An 18,902-nucleotide genomic window follows, 5' to 3' on the forward strand; every position below is an offset into this window, starting at 1 on the left:
ATCAGGAGCCGTGGGATGCTATGGGGGATCAGGAGCCATGGGATGCTATGGGGTATTAGGAGCTATGGGATGCAATGGCGGATCAGGAGCAGTGGGATGCTATGGCGGATCAGGAGCCGTGGGATGCTATGGCAGATCAGGAGCCGTGGGATGCTATGGCAGATAAGGAGCCGTGAGATGCTATGGTGGATCAGGAGCCGTGGGATGCTATGGCAGATCAGGAGCCGTGAGATTTTATGGTGGATCAGGAGCCGTGGGATGCTATGGGGGATCAGGAGCCATGGGATGCTATGGGGGATCAGGAGCCATGGGATGCTATGGCGGATCAGGAGCCGTGGGGTGCTTTGGCGGATCAGGAGCCGTGGGGTGCTTTGGCGGATCATGAGCCGTGAGGTGCTTTGGCGGATCAGGAGCCGTGAGATGCTTTGGCTGATCAGGAGCCGTGGGATGCTATGGCGGATCAGGAGCCGTGGGATGCTATGGCGGATCAGGAGCCGTGGGATGCTATGGCGGATCAGGAAAAGTGGTCGTAGCCTTCGTGGCCTCAATATACCCCCTCCGGGTATTGAAAAATGACCCCATATTATATTATTGGCCCATATGGATTTCATATAGGTGGGCAACATGCACAAGACCCATCTTGGTCCCAGTTTCCAGACAACATTTATATGTGGGGCCCATGTGGGTATGAAAAGGGGTAAAACATTGGATCTATATGGGATTGTCCTTGGGTTCCATAATGGCCCTATGCCAATTGCCCACATGGACTTCATATAGGATGGCACTAGTCAACAAGTGGGACCCAACTGGGCAGTATGCAAAAGACCCAACGTTCTTTTACAGTCTTGATTGTAATGTTATTTAGCCTATATGTCAGACTTGCACTGCACATGTTGCACATACCTGTATTTTCCTTTTTTGAAGTGATTCCAATCCTATTTGATGCAAATAAAAACCATCAGCTCGTCTGAAGTGTCTCAGCAGATGGAAATAATATACATTATCTATCTGTTTGAATATTTCGGTCAAATTTTCTTATCGGATTGATAAAGATAACATCAAAAATGATCGCTTATCTGCCCATAACGATAGTTTGCCGATATACAATGTGCATCCCTAGAAATTCTCATTCCATTTCCCTAGGTTACATGTAATAATGCAAATATAACATGTCTTTTAAACATGACTCTGAACAAACAAATGCAAAACAAGGTTACATGAACAGACGGACAAACTCTATGAGAGAGATATGCATACCTGCAGTTTTTACACATCCTTTCCAGGGACTTTTAAACTTTATAATGTCTGAAGAAAACATCAGCTGGTTTTGGTTAGCCAGGCTGTGACTCAAATTAACTGATCCTGTTAACTTAGTATGAGAATCTCCACAGCAGCTCCAATGTTTCAGGGCCTTTGATTGAATTAGCGCTCATGTTTGTCATGTGTTTAGGCATCTTTCTTGGCTCAGTAATTGCCTGCTGCTGTTACTGTCCATTTCATTTATAAAGGAACCAAAACAATTTGTTATTTCTCAATAAAAGCTCTCTGATTATTTTATTTAAATAAACAATCACACATCAAACTACATCTAGAATTTTCCAACAAATACTTAAAGAAAGTGTTAATGGTGGGCAAAACTCGCCATCAAAATGCAAACTTATGTTTGTGTTTATGGATTTTTGTAAGGACACATACATGAATTTGGAATGTGATGATGTCAAAAGGTTAGTGAACAGACTGTCGCTTCCTGCTCTGTGGAAATGCAGTAACGCATAAGTTTCCTGTGAGATTTGGGGTCAATAACTTTAGGTTCGGTGGGATCAGACCACCGACGTGTTGTAATTCTCTATCCAAAAGATGACCAAAGATGGATCCATAGCATTTATGCACCAGATTATGAGCTAGCAGATGAAGGCACAAAAAGTGCGTTGGATTTACATAATTTAATTGTATAAATGTAACTTCAACATCATGGAATGAATACATTTTAAGTGACCCAGTTAAGCAGATTCAAAGTGAATTTCATATGGATGCCTAACATGATTCAGGCATTCAATTTCATATATATTTATTCATCCACTTCAATTTCATATTCTTTAATATTACACAGCTCAATTATAATACTGCACTGGGGTGCATTTCCCAAAACCATAGTTGCCCTAAAAGTACCCTTTTAGCAACTTAATTGTTTAGCAATGGGAAATTGCATTGCATCCAACAAAGTAGCTAACTTAGTTAGCAACTATGATTTTGGGAAACGCACCCCTGGTTAGTTGGCCAACTTTTAGCTACACTCTAAAAAATGCTGGGTTGTTTTAACCCAATGTTGGGTCAAATATGGACTAACCCAGCAATTAAGTTGGTTTAACCATGTGGTTGGGTTAAATATTTTCTTAAGACAACCCAATGGCTGGGTTAGTCCATATTTGACCCAACATTGGGTTGAATTTTTTAGAGTGTAGCAATAACACTCATTAGCACCTTAAATGCTAAGCATTAAAGCTCCTTGAGCAACGCCTCCATGACATTAGTTGTTTTAGTCTACAGCCTAAACAAGTGATCCACTCTTCTCCACAATGGTTACCCACTGTAATTTAAATTGTTCAAATAATTCCAAAATAATTGAATATTAAACTCTATTAAACACAATCAAGTGTGTTTTCCTCCTCACATCTTGCTCAGAAAGAAATAAAACAACACTTTTACATATAAAATAATATTTACTCTCTCTCGATTAAGCCATTTACAAAGCATGCTGGGATCTATCAAGTCCCACCCAGTTTCAGTTAATGCAACTAAAATAATTCATGTAACACAACACAAACAGATTAAGTCAACTTCAATTTGACTTATGTTTAAGTGGATTGAACACAATCAAATTAAACGGTTAGTTCACCCAAAAATGAAATTATGATGTCATTAATGAACCCTAATATCGTTCCACACCCCGCGTATCTAAGTGTATGCACACTATACTGTCCATGTCCAGAAAGCGAATAAAAACATCATCAAAGTAGTCTATATGTGACATCAATTAGTTCATTAGAATCTCTTGAAGCATCGAAAATACATTTTGGTCCAAAAATATCAAAAACTATGACTTTATTCAGCATTGTCTTCTCTTCCTTGTTTGTGTTCAGTCCTCAAATAAAGATTCAAATGGTTATGAATCAGTGATTCGATCAATGATTCGGATCGCCAGTGTCACGTGATTTCAGCAGTTTGGCGCGCGATCCGAATCAATGATCGATACACTGATTCATAACCGTTTGCTTGGTGCTGAAATCGGCCCATCCCTATATAAGTCAATATTTCGGGTTTTTTTGTGCACAAAAACTATTCTCATGGCTTCATAAAATGATTGTAGAGCCACTGTAGTGAGATGGGCTTTGTAACAACGTCTTTAGTGCCTTTATGGGTCTTGAGAGAGGAAATTACATTGGTGTCAATGAAGGCCTTTCTGAGCCATCGGATTTCAACAGAAATATCTTCATTTGTGTTCCGAAGATGAACGGAGGTCTTAAGGGTGTCGAATGACATTAGGGTAAGTAACTAATGACAGAATTTTCATTTTGGGGTGAACTAACCCTTTAAGCAATTTGAACAAGCAGTACAAATCTTATTCTTCAGGCCCAGCATTATTTCATGTTGATGTTCTTTATGTTGCTAATGAAGTGTGACCCTGTGTTTAAGTCACACCTCAAACTCACACTGTTGGTTAAAACAAGCCAACCGCCAGTTGAGCATCTCAAATAGGCTGCATTTTTGTTTAGGATTGATCAAAATTTCACTTTAAATAACAAATGTGAAGGTATTTGAAGACTATTACAACAAATGTTGTTTTATAAGCTTTTCTAGTGCAAAGCTGAATAACACTTTTTTTAAAGCTGTTAAATGAATGATAGTTCTCTCAAACATGAAAATAATTTACTCACCCTTAAGTTTTGAAGGAAAACTTTGCTATGCAAATTTTTTTGTCTTTTTTTTTTTTTAGCTTGACAGCCTTTGTGGTGTGAAAAAAGAGGATCATAAATGTTCTCATTTTGTGATGCTCAAATGGGTTTCAAAACGACAAGAGTGGGCAACAGCTTTTTGTGCGAAACAACATAGGTCTTTTTGGACTTTCCTTTTAGAATTTTAAAGGATCCTACTTTTGTAAAAGGTCAAACTTTCCTTTTAAATGGATGAACATGCCTTCAGAGGGATCTTTGAGAGATGCGGAACATAAGAGAACCATTGCTGAGTGTTTTATGTGGGGTTGTTTGTCACACTCGTGATGTTTGAGTTCACATGGCCTCATTTAATCTCAAATTACATTATGATAAAGACTGTTCCTAGTACTCAGAATAACATTTGACCAGTCAGTTGATTTTAATTCACCCTCTGCCCAAACTATCTGCTTTTGGACATGGTCTGCATGTCCAACATGGCTGGATAATCTATATTTTTATCTTTACTTCCACTGCTCCAAAATTAGCAGGCTTTTCTCTTACTGCTATTACATAATCCATTTACCATGACTGTAAAGTATTCCAACCCTGTTTGACCACAGATGTCAACCAGGAATCTACTTTTAATGTCTACATTTCAACATATTCGCATTGACTGAGGTAATTATAATTATGATAATTCTTAATCATTTCTATCTTCCTTAAACTCTAAAGATGTTGCCTTAAATGTATAATCAAATTGGCTGTACAAATTATTACAACTTAAATTACACAATCCACAATCTCATTTAACTTGAAAATGGTTATTAATTTCACTGACTTATAAATCCTACATCCGTAAATAGTGCTGCGGGGATTTACAATTAGATTAAGAGCAGGATTTTGGCTGGGCTGTTGTAAGACATTCGTCTTCATTGTTTTTGAGCCACGCCAATGTTTATTTTACCTTGTGTTAGAGATTACTGAAATAACTTTCTCCCAAGCTTCCATTCTCAGCATGAAGAGGTTTTGTGTTGTAGATGTTCCCTACATGGTGCCCCATCAATTTAACAAGATGTCCGCTGATGGAAAGCAGCTCAACACAATGTTGTTTCAACCATCATCCATCACCACTTCAATACTTGTAAGTCATTCTTTGAAATGTGAGTAGTAGGCCTATTCTACACAGATCAGGCATAACATTATGATTGTGTTCAGGGACGGACTGGGGCTAAAAAACATTCTCCCAAATAGGGCCATCTCCGGCCATTTACCCCTAGCCGTGCTCAACAGACACTTTACTATGGTGTACTACTACACTGTTCTTGGCCCTCTTTTCTTTAACTTTTTCCTATCCACCTTTCTCCTTACGTTTTCTGCTAGCCATTCTGCCGTGATTTGATTCCCGAAATCCGGGGACCAATCACAAACTGGTCTTCCTCAGGTTTTTGTTTTGTTTTGCATGTAGCAGTATATAAGTGATCGTATTAGTGCCCTTGATAATGGCTGATCATATTGTGTTATTAGACTTCTTTTTTTTTTTTTTTTTTGCCGGCCGGCAGTTGGACGGCCGTTCTGGACTTTTCCAGAACGCACAGATTGCCAATCCGTCCCTGATTGTGTTGGTCTCCCTTTTGCTGCCATAACAGCCCTGATCTGTCGAGGCATAGACACTTGAAAGTGTGCTGAGGTATCTGGCACCAAGATGTTAGCAGCAGATCCTTTAAGTCCTGTAAATTGCGAGGTGGAGCCTCCATGAATCGGACTTGTTTGTTTAGCACATCCCACATTGAGATCTGGTGAATTTAGAGGCCAAGTCAAGACCTCAAACTCGTGCTCCTTAAAGTATGCCTGAACCATTTTTTCTTTGTGGCAGGGCGCATTATCCTGCTTAAAGAGGAAATATATAATAATATATTTATTAAAATATATTAAAGCGTCTTTGGTGATTCCATGGTTTCTACAAAATAAAACGTAAATCAACGGTAATGCTACCTGATGTCATTGATAGGTGAGGCATGGACACAAAATATATTTAGTCGACTTGTGTAGGTCTACTTACAGTATCCCAATTGTTTCCAATGGCATAAGCTGAAGAAGCGGGAAGCGCTCATCTGGGGCATAATACAAGCTCCACGGCTCTTGAGCCATGTGTCACACTTGTCTCTCATTAGCAATCCCTCCAGCAGCATCCTGCTTCTTACTACAGTAACATTAATAAATCTTAAATACATTATCTTATCCATGAATGATTTCTGCCAAAGTCCCGTCTGATTTTTTTCCACCAGATGTAAAGGGTGAAGAAAATAACTCTAATGAATTTGTGTTTTCTTTTAAATAAGCAAACTCTAGCTGTGAAGATTACATAGTGTGCCTTTAATTGGATCTAATATTAAGACATTGATACTAAAATAATAATTAAAAAAAGTACAATATTTTTTGGTCAGTTTAATTGCTTTAAAAACAAATTATATTTACAAAGAATATATTTGAATGTAGTAAGGGGGAAAAAATCAAGTTTTCTTTCTTCTCCAAAAGGTCGCGTGAGAACTGTAACTTCAAATTAACATGTCTTATTTAAAAAAACATTTTTGTTTCCTCATAAGTGTATAATCATTGGATAATACATAAAAAGATGCGATGAATAAAGAAACATAATTATGAGATAAATACGTTAATTGTAGCTGTCCCTCCTCGGTCATCCCAAGACTGTCGTTCTCTCTCCCATTGATCCGTCGAGGCGTGCCAGTGTGTTCATGTGATGCAGGAAGGATGTGTCCTAAAAGAGTTTGCATCGAGGCAAACAGCATCACTTCTGAGTCCGACCACCGCACAGCACTCATCTTTGGATATCCTCCCTTTCGCGTTGCAGTTGCATTGGCTGAAAGGGAAGAAACCGGAGAGAAAGAGAGAAGGGTTGTGAAATGGGAGCTACGGCATCATCCCCGCAGCGGGACAGCAGATGTGAGGAGGACGAGGTGGCGGAGGAGCTCACTGCAGCAGCGAGCGATGCTCAGGACCACGGCAGTGCCGATGACAAGGTAGGATGCATGAGATCAGCCTCATTGATGGCAGAGAAATGCTTCACAAACTTTCAAAGGCACGATCTCTGAATCTAAGGGCACGCATGGGCCGTTTCCCAAAACACAGCGAGCTGCCTACACAGATAGCTTTTCTGAGGTAATGCAGAACATATGATGTTGAAAAATGTTTGTTAGACAGACGGAGAAATTATTGCTCAGTGTTTGCTCTCTTTTTTTATAGCTCAGGAGAATAAGCTCAGTTGTTTTATTTATCTGACGTTTATCCTTGAGTTGAGTGATACAAAATACACTTAAATTAGACATTTATTGACAGTAAATGTATTATAAAAATGTATGTGGATAGCATCACAGTTCATTTAGACTTTTGATAATTCAATGAGAAATGTGACTTCAAATTGAAGTCCAAATTTTAATTTGGCTAATCTGAGCACAGTTCGAGACATTGTTTACATCTATTCTGAAACTGTGAGGAGACACAGAGATTGCTTTAGACTTTCCCCCCCAAAATGTTAAGATTGAAGAAATGAAATTATCTCCATGTTATCCCAATCTCATTGCTGTTTAGGAGAAATATCTGATATATAAAAAGATAACTTTCTTTAAGGAAGCAGCTCACTATCTTCAGATGTAGCCATAAGATGAAAAGACACATTGTCAAGCTCTCTGAAATAAGTTAATAATGGTACCTTGTGTTTCTTTGTCCAATTTTCTCATTTACAGCAATTTAACAGCAGTAAGTCAAACATTAAAAGGAAAAAAGATTAGGTGACTTTGTCCTATTTATAGCTGTTTGACCTAAATTCACCTTGAACTAAACGTGAACATGCTTTAGGTTTGGTTATTCAGATTAGATCACTTATAGTTTTTAAGGGAGCACATTATTGAAACTTGCATGTTAAAATCATATTCTCTGTGGTGAATTCAGATTCAGGAAAATTTCCTTTGAACATATTCTTTATTTTGCCTGGGTCTAGATACTCAGGAAGAATCTGTCATCCTGTAGCATGAGAACTGCAAGACTAGACATATTTGGGTAAAATCACACACATATACAAATCATCTGCCAAGTGTTTTTGTTCATTCTGGAGGAAGAAAAATACAATAATACTAAGAGATGATGCACCCTCAATGGCTGGCAGATAATATGTTTATTATTTATTTATCTTTTGAATGCATGCAATGAATAACGAAGCATATTTATGAGATAATTTACAGGGGATAATATTTGCTATATTGACAGTTCAACTCTAAACTTTAAATTAGATTTAAAAGTGTTCCATCACTACTACACTGCTTCATGTGGATTTAATTTCTAGTTTGGCCTCTGATGTTCGTTTGCTCATTCATCTCAATTATTTTATTGTATTATAAGTGTAGGTTAAGAATTTAAAATTCAATTTCCTTTTGTTTTTTGAAAGCTGGATTATTTCAACATATCACAACTCTGTTTTGATTTTTTATTTGGTTTATTATACTAATGTGTGAACATTAATGGAAAGGGATATTTGTAGTGCTCGTATTCCCAAAGGACTGATGGAATTTTCCCTTACTGTACTGGGTGCATTGATTTTCCATGTAAAACATGATGAGGTCAGCCATGGTTTAACAGGAAGTCTGTGAGACGGCTTTTAGTCAAAGGAGAGCTATCTGATACTCGGATTCCATGAATGATCTTTTATTTTGTTTTGTTAGTTTTCCCAGGGGCCATCTCCTTCAAACTACACTGTGGTTAGGCAGTTAACATTAAGAAAATATAGTCAAATGATATTGTGATAACTTTTGTAAAATGTTTGGGGAATTTCTTAACTTGAATCAGTCTCCATATACCTTTGTTTTTTTGGGCCTGACTGAGCAATCCTGCATACACAAGCCAAACATATACTACAAACTCAATAAGTTTGTTACTTACAATGGATAAGATATAAAGATTAAATGGAAATTTTATCATCATGATTTCTATCTGCCAAAATCATCATGTAACAATAACCCTTTGAGTGTGTTGCTGTTTATTTTTCATGGTCTTACTATATACATTTGTATAGCATATTTTTTTATTCATTTAGTCAGTGTCATTTTTGTACAATGCAAATAAACATTATTTATAGTTCCTTTATGAATCATAATGATGGAGGGCTAAATCCATTGTTTACCTTATTGGTCACTCCTTAATTTGTGCTCTCTTTTGCTTAGTTGTTACAGAAAAATGGACAGATCTCCATATTAAATGTAAAGACAAAGAACCATGCAGATGAATTGAATGACAACTTTGAGGAGAGAGTACTTTCAGATGGTAGGTAATGCTATGTTATTGTTATTCATTAAATTGTAATATATTGGGGTGTAACATTCACAAAACTGATGGTTCGGTACAACAGGGGAGAGAAGACTAACTATAAAATAATTTAGTTATTTTTATTAAACAGAGGTTTACTGAACAAATTGTGTCTTTCCTTAAATTAATTCAATTTCAACGGAAAGTTTCTTAAAGATAATGCTGTAAGCTATATAGGGAGCCCTTACTTGCACATTACTATAATATTTAAGGTTAACAACAGAGTCCAAAATTATTAGCCTAAAATTCAGTTGTTTATTTTAGATTTAATAATATTGACAGATTGATTTAAACATATAGCCTACATTAAAATAATCAAGACATCACTAACAGGTTAAGTGGATTATGATGAATATATAGGCTAATATAGTGCATTAGCAAAATAGTTAATTTATCTTGTGGTTAACAATCTAGTGAACTAATCAGCTGTGGACAGCTGTGAATGACTTGACTGAGGTAAATATAGTCTATGTGATATTGTTTACAAGCTGTTTTATTGATGTATTCCCAACGTTGAAACACTGATTGAGCGAGTACACGACATATGATATGTTTCTGTAAGATATGTAATGTATCCTCAACATACCTTCAGATGTTGATTCATTTGTTTATTCTTTGACTATGAAGAAATGATCACGTTCACTTGCCCATACAGTGTTCTCTCACATCACATTAAAGAGTGTCAAAAAGCTATTTATCGTTTGAATTTCATGATAAATGGACAGAATACTTAATATGTTTGTGTGGGAACTCGAATTGAAGTATGTTCCGTGTGTAAAACAAGTCAACTATTAACTGTAAAAAATTGCATTCGGTACTGTACCCACACAAATATATATATATACACATACATACATACTTAACTTTCTTCTTTTTCCTTCTATTTATTTTTTGTCAGTTGGCTCAGGGTTTGTCACCCTGAAAGAAGATGGCACAGAAACAACTGAAGACCTTCAGGAAATGGATGTTCTTCAACCAAACATTAAGAATGAGAGCACAGAGATGATCAATGTGGATGCCGAAGAACCCGAGGAGGACAAACAAGTGAATGAAATCAATGAAGTTGGCTTCAAAAAAATATTCAGATTTGTTGGATTTAAGTTCACTCTAAAAAAAGACTGTGAAAAGACTGAAGAAAATGAGCAAGAAGAAAGAGTTGCAAGTCCCTCAGAGGACTCAAGTGACACTCAAGAGAGTAGTGCAGTGGCAGCAAATGAAAACACACCTGATGAAACTCACAAAAGTGAAGCATCTTCCCAACCTGATGCAGCTGAACCCTCTCAACAAACAGACAATGAAACAGAGCTGGATCCAGACATAAAGTTAGTGGAACATCAGGTGGAGGACACACCTGATAAAGACATGGCAAAAGAAAGTCCTGAGCCAGAGGAACAAATGTCACCATTCAAACAATTCTTTACACAGGGTATCTTTGCCAGTTTAAGAAAGAAAAAGAAAGAAGAAGAAATGCAAAAAGAGAGCAAGGAAGAGGAACTCAAAAGAATTGAGAAAATGGGTGCAGATGAGGCTGAACATGAGGACAGTAAATGCATGTGTCTTGATATCCCATATATCATATCAGAGGAAGAAAAAGATTCAGTGGAGAAAGCCGATGACAAGTTGTTACCTGAAGGAGAGCTTCAGAATTTTCTAGAGAAAGATAAGGTAGAAGGAAGTCCACTTAAAAGACTTTTTAGGAAATTTTCCACAAGAAGACAGAGAGAAAGTAAAGCTGCAGAAAAGGTGATCGAGGTAGAGGAACAAGTATCCGAACAGCCAAAGCCATCCTTGGAATTTTCAGAGCAAGGGAAAAGGGAAGAACCAGTGATTGGGGAACCAAAACCAAAAGAGGAGCTAGTGGCTGATGTAAGCCCTCAAGAGTCCAAAAAGAAATCTGACACCACTGTTTCCTGGGAGGCACTGATTTGTGGTGGCTCTTCAAAAAAAAAGGCTAGAAAAACAAATGAAGAAGAAACGGCAGACAAAGGAGAGGAAAATGAGAAAACAACTGACTCTCCACTTGGAAGTTCTTTCGAGGGGGATTATGATCATCTCACATCATCTAATGAGCAAACAGGAAGTCCTGCAGAGGGAGAGATGGGATCCACATGGAAAACGTTTAAAAAAATGGTCACCCCAAAGAGAAAGGTCAGAACTGGAGAAAGTAGTACCCCCGAGCAGATACCTTCAGACAGTGAGATGAGCAAAGATGATTCATTTTCTATGAAGAAACTTATTCCAGGGCATAAAAAAAGAAAATCAGAAGCAAGGAAAGAACAAACATCCTCTGATGAAGCTTCTAAGGATCATGAAACAGGTGATGAAGATGATGAAACCCCAGCTATTATTCCCCTGTCTGAGTATGAAATAATTGAGCCCGAGAGTCTGAAGGAGGTGAATGAACAAAGAGTTGAAATCACAATAGAACATGAGATGCCAGAGATGTTAGAAGAGATGTCACAAGTGTTAGAACAGGACACGTCCAATGACTTGGTGCCCAAAATTGCAGCTAAAGTTTCAAGTAACTCTGGACCAACAATCATACATGGTCTACCAGAGGACTTTGAGGAACTCACAGACTTTGTGAGCAAACATCAACAATTGAGTGATATACCAGAGGAAGGCATCATTGAGGAAAGCATTGAAACACCAGTATCATCTGCTGAGTGGACAACACAGGATGACACCTTAGCTGAGGACATTGTGGAGTTGACAGCTGATGCAGTCACTGCCCCGGAACCATCGAGTGAACAATTCAATGGAGATGACACTACTGAAATGGTCTCAGCAGTCTCGCAACTAACTGAATCACCCAGGACATCTGGACATGTTACACCTGTGACAGCTGAATATAGTGTACAAACATCAGATGTGATCCTACAGGAAGCTATTCAATCTATCTGCTTGACTCCAAGTGTTCAATCAGTAACTACAAAAGATGAAAGACAAGAATCTCTGGCTGTGTCATGCTCACCTTATATTGTGCAGTCATCCACACCAGAGGAAACAAAGGTTTTGGTTGCACATAACAAAACTGAGGCAACAGCAATATGTACAGGCCTAGTATCTCAAGAAATAGAGTCTGTTGAAGAACATCTCCCTGCCCACTTACTGGAGGCAATACCTGAAGTGAGTGATGCTATCCCAACTGAATTAGTCCCTGATAACTTTACAGATGAACCTGAAGCTGCAGAACTTGGGACAGATGAGGTCTATGAAGCTGAAATTAAGGATGTAAAGACTGAGTATCAGGAAGTACATGACAATGACAAAGAATTTGCCACTAAAACTCAGCTAGAGGTAGAGCACATCATTAAATTAGTGAAAGAGCCTCTTGTGGAAGAATCAGAGGAAACTCATATGGAGGACAAAACCGAGGAATGTGCAACTGGTATTGAACTCAGACAACTGACTGATACAATGCAAAGTGAAGCTGGGCTGGTTCAGGTTATGTCAGACTCCAGCCATGGTTCTGAAACAGAGTGTCCATTGTATCCGGAGTTAGAGGCACCTGTGTATGAACAACTATTAGCTGCTGAACCTGAAAAAAAGCTGAAGCTACCAGATGTTGAATTGTCATCTGCTGAGTTTGAGCAAGCTGCACTTACTGAAGTAGTTGAAACTTCGACACTTAGCATTGTAGACAACATTCCTGACACTACTACAAGTAAAGCTTCAGATGTCCTTGAGGAAGAAATAGAAAGGATTTCCTCAGCAGAGGAGTGTCTGGAAAGCAAAGAGACTATTAGTATTATAAGTCCAAGTTCAGATCACATAGTTGCAGAGACATTGGAGTTGGAAGACAATTTAGAAATAGAAGAAGTTGAATCAATACATGTTGATGTCTGTGAAATACAAGTTGACATAGAAGATGCATTCTTATTACCAGGTGATTCAGCAGTGACTGTAGAGGATATCAGTGAGAAAATGGAAGAAACTAATGATGGAAAAATAGCAAGGCAGGAGATTAAGGAAAAACATGTAGAGGAAGAGTCTGAGGATGTTGTTGCTTCAGAAGTTGTTCAAAATATTGAGGCTAAAAACATTTTGGAAGCTGTAGATGTAGATGAATCGTTAGCCAGAGAACAGTTGCTGGACAAGGAGGTGTCGCTTGCTGAATCCATATTAGATAAGGAGGCTGAAGAGATCCATAAAGATATTTATACAGATGTGGACAATAAAGTGGAAGAAAGTGCAAGTGACAGAATGGACAGGATTTTTGTGAAAGAGGAAGAGGAACTTGTAGTAAAAGAAGGTCAGCCTTTAGCAAACACTGAAAGCAATGAAACAGAGAATCAAGATATTTTTGCTCATACAAACACTACTGATGAATCTCCTGAAACAACAGTTGATGCAGACACTGAAAATGGAGAGATGGTTCATGAAATAAGAGAACATACAGTTGTTTCAGACTTTTCAAAAGATATGTTTGAGCACACAGAAACACCAGCAGAAACCGAAACTAGTTGTGAAGTCATACTGACACCTCTAGAAACAGCTTTATCAGAAGTTAAAGCAACACCTGTACAAACAGAAATTGTGGCTTCTCAAACAGAGGAGTGGGGTGAAGACACCAAACATAGTCCAGAACCGCCTAAAGCGAATGAACAACCAGTGACAACTGAGAATATTAAGACTGGTAAAGTTTTAGAGATGGTTGCCATTATTGAGAACACAACAAAGCAGTCGGTGAAAGAGAAACTTATAGTGGTAGAACCAGAACAAGAGGGTGAAGCATCTAAAATGACTATAGTTCATGCTGAAGCAATATATGGTGACCAGGCCTCAGCAATGGCATCAACATTAATGAAAGTAACAGCAGTTCCAGAAGAAAAGGATGCAATGGTTGTTGCTCCCAAATTGGAACCAGAAAGATTTGACTCAGAGCAGACTATAATTAATGTGGCACAAAATGACACACAAATGGAAGTTAGTAATTTGAGTGAGCTTAAGAATGAAGCAGATGAAGATACTAGGCTAAAATGTGAACCTCTTGAACAATTAATAGAAACTAAACTGTCAAATGAGTTACTGGTAGACAAGGCAGAAATTAAAGATGAAATGCCAGCAGTAACGGAAGTAACGCCTATAGCACAGGTACTACCATTGAGCTCTGAATTTACAGTGGAAATGGCAGACATTTCCGTTTCTGAAATACAAACACAAGTAGTGAGTGAACTTAGGGCTGCAACACTTGAAGTGACAGAACCAAAAGTTGAAATGCCAGTGCTAACTGAAGTTAACGTTGAGACAGCTGTAGTAACTGAACTGGAAGTGGAGACACCTGTTGTCACATCAGTGGTTAAAGAACTTGAAGTAGAAACGCCAGTGGTTATATCTATGGCAAAAACGACTGATACTCACAATTCTGTTGTAACTCCACAGAATCAAGACATAGACACTGACAGGTCAGTGTTGACAACAGTGATCAAAGAACACATGGAGGGGATGCCCACTGTTATTTCTGTGGTAGTGACACCAGCTACACCTCTAGATGAAGTAACACCATTTGTAACTCTAGTCAATGAGTCAATCGTTGTAGCACAAGTGGATGATACACCTGTTGTGACTGTAGCAGCAGAAACACCAAATCTGGAATCAGTAATTGTAAGAACTGCTATGGCCCCAGTAGTAGAGATACAGAATGTGATTCCAGTGGTAGCAACACCAGATCCTGGTTCAGTGTTAGTAACAGAGGCTGCATCTTCAGTATTAAGTACAGAAACTGTTACTACAGTAGCAGAAGCAGCAGTTCTGAGCACAGTTGTTGAAACACCAATTGTTTCTTTCACAGCAGTAAAATCAACTCCAGCTCTAGTGGCAGAGATGCCAGCTGTGATAGAGAAAACAAACTTGTCCCCTGTAGTAGAGATCCCAGTGGTACAGACACCAACGGGTCCAAATACAATGTCATCAGCTGTAACATCTGTGGTGGAGAGTCCAGCTGTTTCTTCAGTGACTGAAACTGTACCTTCAGAAGAAGTTACACTAGATGTGACCCCATCTGCAGAAACACCAGTGAGCCAAGCAATTGAAAGTCCTGTGGTTTACATCACATCAGTAAAACAAACTGTAGCTGCAGTGACACAGACAGCAGTCATTGAGATACCAGCTACAATTCCAGAGACAGTAACAGAATCTGTATCTTCTGTAGTAGCTACAACAGCTATTAATCCAGTAGTATCAGAAAAAAATGTAACCCTAGTAGTAGAATCTCCAGCAGTATCTTCAATTGCAGTGGCAGAGACATCATCACTGATAACAGTGGCAGAAACACCAACTCAGATTTCAGTAATTGTAGCAGAAGAAACACCTCCAGTTACACCAGCAGCAACTTTAGCAGTAGATACATCTGCTGTGATCCCAGTAGTAGAAACTCCTGTTGTAAAGTCAACTCCACTTGCAGTGGTTGAGACACCAGTTGTGACCCCAGAGGTACAAACACCAGGTCAGGTTTCCTTGGTAGTAACAGAAACTGCATCTGCAGTAGTTTGTTCAGTAGTGACTGCAGCAATAGAAACACCTATTGTGATCCCAGTAGTAGAAACAACAGTGTTAAAGTCAGCTCCACTTGCAGTGGTTGAGGCACCGGTTTTGACTCCACCGGTCCAGATACCACATCAGGTTTTAATGTCAGTAACAGAGGCTGCACCTCCAGTAGTTGTTTCATCAATGACTTCGGCAGCTGAAACGCCTGTTGTGATCACAGTAGCTGAAACTCCTGTAGTAAAGCTAACTCCAGTTGCAGTGGCAGAGATGCCAGTTGTGGCCCCAGTGACAATGACATCAACTGTGACTCCAATAGCAGAAAGGTCAGTTTTGAGCCTGGTACAAGAAACTACAGTAGGAGCACCAACTGCAATTACAGTTACAGAAATACCTGATATGATCCCCGCAGTACAGACACCAGCTCTAGTTTCAGAAATAGTAAAAGAAGCTGCACCTCCATTAGTTCTACCGGCAGTGACTGCAGCAGCAGAAACTCCTGTAGTAAAGCCAACCCCAGTTGCAGTGGCAGAGATGCCAGTTGTGACCCCAGTGACAATGACATCAACTGTGACTCCAATAGCAGAAAGGTCAGTTGTGAGCCTAGTACAAGAAACTACAGTAGATGCACTGACTGGAAATACAGTAACAGAGAGCCCTGAAATGATCCCAGCGGTACAGACACCAGCTCTAGTTTCAGAGATAGTAAAAGAAGCTGCACCTCCAGTAGTTCTACCAGCAGTGACTTCAGCAGCGGAAACTCCTGTAGTAAAGCCAACTCTAGTTCCAGTGGCAGAGACGCCAGTTGTGACCCCAGTGACAATGACATCAACTGTGACTCCAATAGCAGAAAGGTCAGTTTTGAGCCTGGTACAAGAAACTACAGTAGGAGCACCAACTGCAATTACAGTTGCAGAAATACCTGATATGATCCCCGCAGTACAGACACCAGCTCTAGTTTCAGAGATAGTAAAAGAAGCTGCATCTCCATTAGTTCTACCGGCAGTGACTTCAGCAGCAGAAACTCCTGTAGTAAAGCCAACCCCAGTTGCAGTGGCAGAGATGCCAGCTGTGACCTCAGTGACAATGACATCAACTGTGACTCCAATAGCAGACAGGTCAGTTGTAAGCCTGGTACAAGAAACTACAGTAGGCGCAGCGACTGGAATTACAGTTGCAGAGAAACCTGTTGTGATCCCAGTGGTACAGACACCGGCTCTAGTTTCAGTAATTTTAAAAGAAGCTACACCTCCAGTAGTTTTACCAGCAGTGACTGCAGCAACAGAAACATCAGTTGTGAGTCCAATAGTAGAAACTCTAACAGTTAAGACAACAGTGTCTGTGGTAGAGACACCAGTGCCTGTAGTTCCAGTAGAAGCACCTGCTGTGACCACATTACCTTTAAAAAAAGCAACACCAGTTGGGACTGTGATTGAGACACCTCCTGTGACTATAGTTGCACCACAGGAAACATCAGCAGCACAGATACCTGTTTTAGCCCCTGTAATGGTGACACCAGCTATTGGCCAAGTTGTAGTTGAACCAGCTGAACCTGTTACTTCAACAGAACCTCAATCAGAGGTGGAGGATGATGTGTGGGAGGATGCTGTAGATAACATTGGAGATTCCCAGGGCCTAGTGACAATCAAAGACGGTCCACCTCAAGATGCGGCTGCTAAACAAGCATCTGATGCTGCAATTTGAGAGAGGCATGCTAAACTAAATGAAATATATTAATGAGCTAGTAAGTGATTTCATTATATTGCATTCAGTTATGTTTTATATAAAAAAAATTCTTTGAAATGAATAACACTGATTTTATTATTTCAGGTGCAAGTTTAACAAGGAAAGATACCAACTTTTTACCCTTGGAAGAATGTCAGATTTCATATTTCTCACGACAAAGAAATGACCAAACCACTGATAAATAAAATTGCATTATTAAAGTTCCATTAAGTTTAGCTGTTCGGTAGATAGGCTGTTCTTTGATCAATCACTACACAAAATTGTTTAATTTCTTTGAGAGAAAATATTTCAACATATGAAACCCTTGAAAAGCAGCTATTTTGTCATGTTCATACTAAGGATATTTGTCAATGTATTATTTGTATGCTGATTCTGACATTAGAGTAAGCTTAAGCACATTATATCACATTGTATTACATATCTAAAACAAAAAGTTTTAATATAAAATGTAAAACATTTGTACACATGCATTATATCCTATAGAGTTGACAGTCTGGCATGTTTAGATTGTTATTGTTGAAGACAAAAGCAATCGCCTGGTATAAAACATTAACATTGAAAGTTTAAACTTCACAATCACGTTCCATCAAAGAGGTTCAGACAGTATTCATTCAGATAGTCACTTAATCGGTAACTGAAAATAACAGGTTGATTAATTTGTTTTACAAATGTATTTCAGTCCAAAAATGATTTTTGTTTGTCCACATTGTCGTACGCCAGTGTTACAATTTGTATTTAATTTACAGAAAAACCCAATTCAAGAAAACATTCATGTGATTGTTGTTAACATGTAAATTTAAGCATGCAAACTAATGTTGCAATTACTGGCTTGTCCCCATGTGCTGTTTTTCCCCCCACAGAAGGACTTAACACATAAAAATGTCCCTTATGAAAATCAATACTTTACTGCATATGATTATTAAGCAATTTTGTAATTTTGTTAATGTTATACAAGCTGCCTTGCTGCACTGTTTTTTTTTTAGCATCTGGCCTGACAGAATAAGCCATAGCAGTATCGATATCAACATTTTAACTTATTCTAATATATTCCTAAGAAGTGTTTGAAACCATCTGTACAGACTGATTACAGGCTATGCATCTTTGATGACGTTGTAATATTAACAATCAAAAATACAGGAGTATGCTTTTGTTCCTGTAATTTGAGACATTACAAAATGTATGGTTTAATACAAATTATATTTCGAGTTTTATTTAAATAAAAGAAAACTTCACCAATGTTTGGCTTATGATTTATGAGAAGTGGATATACAGCACACATTATTTATTTTGTTAATGGATGAAAGAAAACGTGATAAAATGCTGGTTTATTTTTCAACTTTTTTGAAATAGGATGGAGAAACAGCA

General features: G+C 38.5%; 1 protein-coding gene across 1 annotated transcript; it reads left to right on the plus strand.

Annotated features, from left to right (window-relative positions):
- The first annotated feature begins 6,816 nt into the window (after positions 1–6,816).
- Positions 6,817–18,706, plus strand: akap12a (A kinase (PRKA) anchor protein 12a). Its single transcript, XM_067456121.1, has 4 exons — positions 6,817–6,970; positions 9,164–9,263; positions 10,204–17,535; positions 17,622–18,706. Exons 1-3 carry the CDS (start codon positions 6,854–6,856, stop codon positions 17,493–17,495), a joined length of 7,509 nt encoding a protein of 2,502 aa, XP_067312222.1. The 5' UTR covers positions 6,817–6,853; the 3' UTR covers positions 17,496–17,535; positions 17,622–18,706.
- Positions 18,707–18,902: the final 196 nt, after the last annotated feature.

This window comes from Pseudorasbora parva, chromosome 10 (genome assembly GCF_024679245.1).
Source record: "Pseudorasbora parva isolate DD20220531a chromosome 10, ASM2467924v1, whole genome shotgun sequence".
Classification (NCBI taxonomy): Eukaryota; Metazoa; Chordata; class Actinopteri; order Cypriniformes; family Gobionidae; genus Pseudorasbora; species Pseudorasbora parva.

Coding starts and splice junctions, on each gene's coding strand:
- akap12a (XM_067456121.1), top strand. CDS start 6,854: ATGGGAGCTACGGCATCATCCCCGCAGCGGGACAGCAGATGTGAGGAG. Junction 6,971..9,163: donor ACGGCAGTGCCGATGACAAG/GTAGGATGCATG, acceptor TCTTTTGCTTAG/TTGTTACAGAAAAATGGACA. Junction 9,264..10,203: donor GGAGAGAGTACTTTCAGATG/GTAGGTAATGCT, acceptor ATTTTTTGTCAG/TTGGCTCAGGGTTTGTCACC.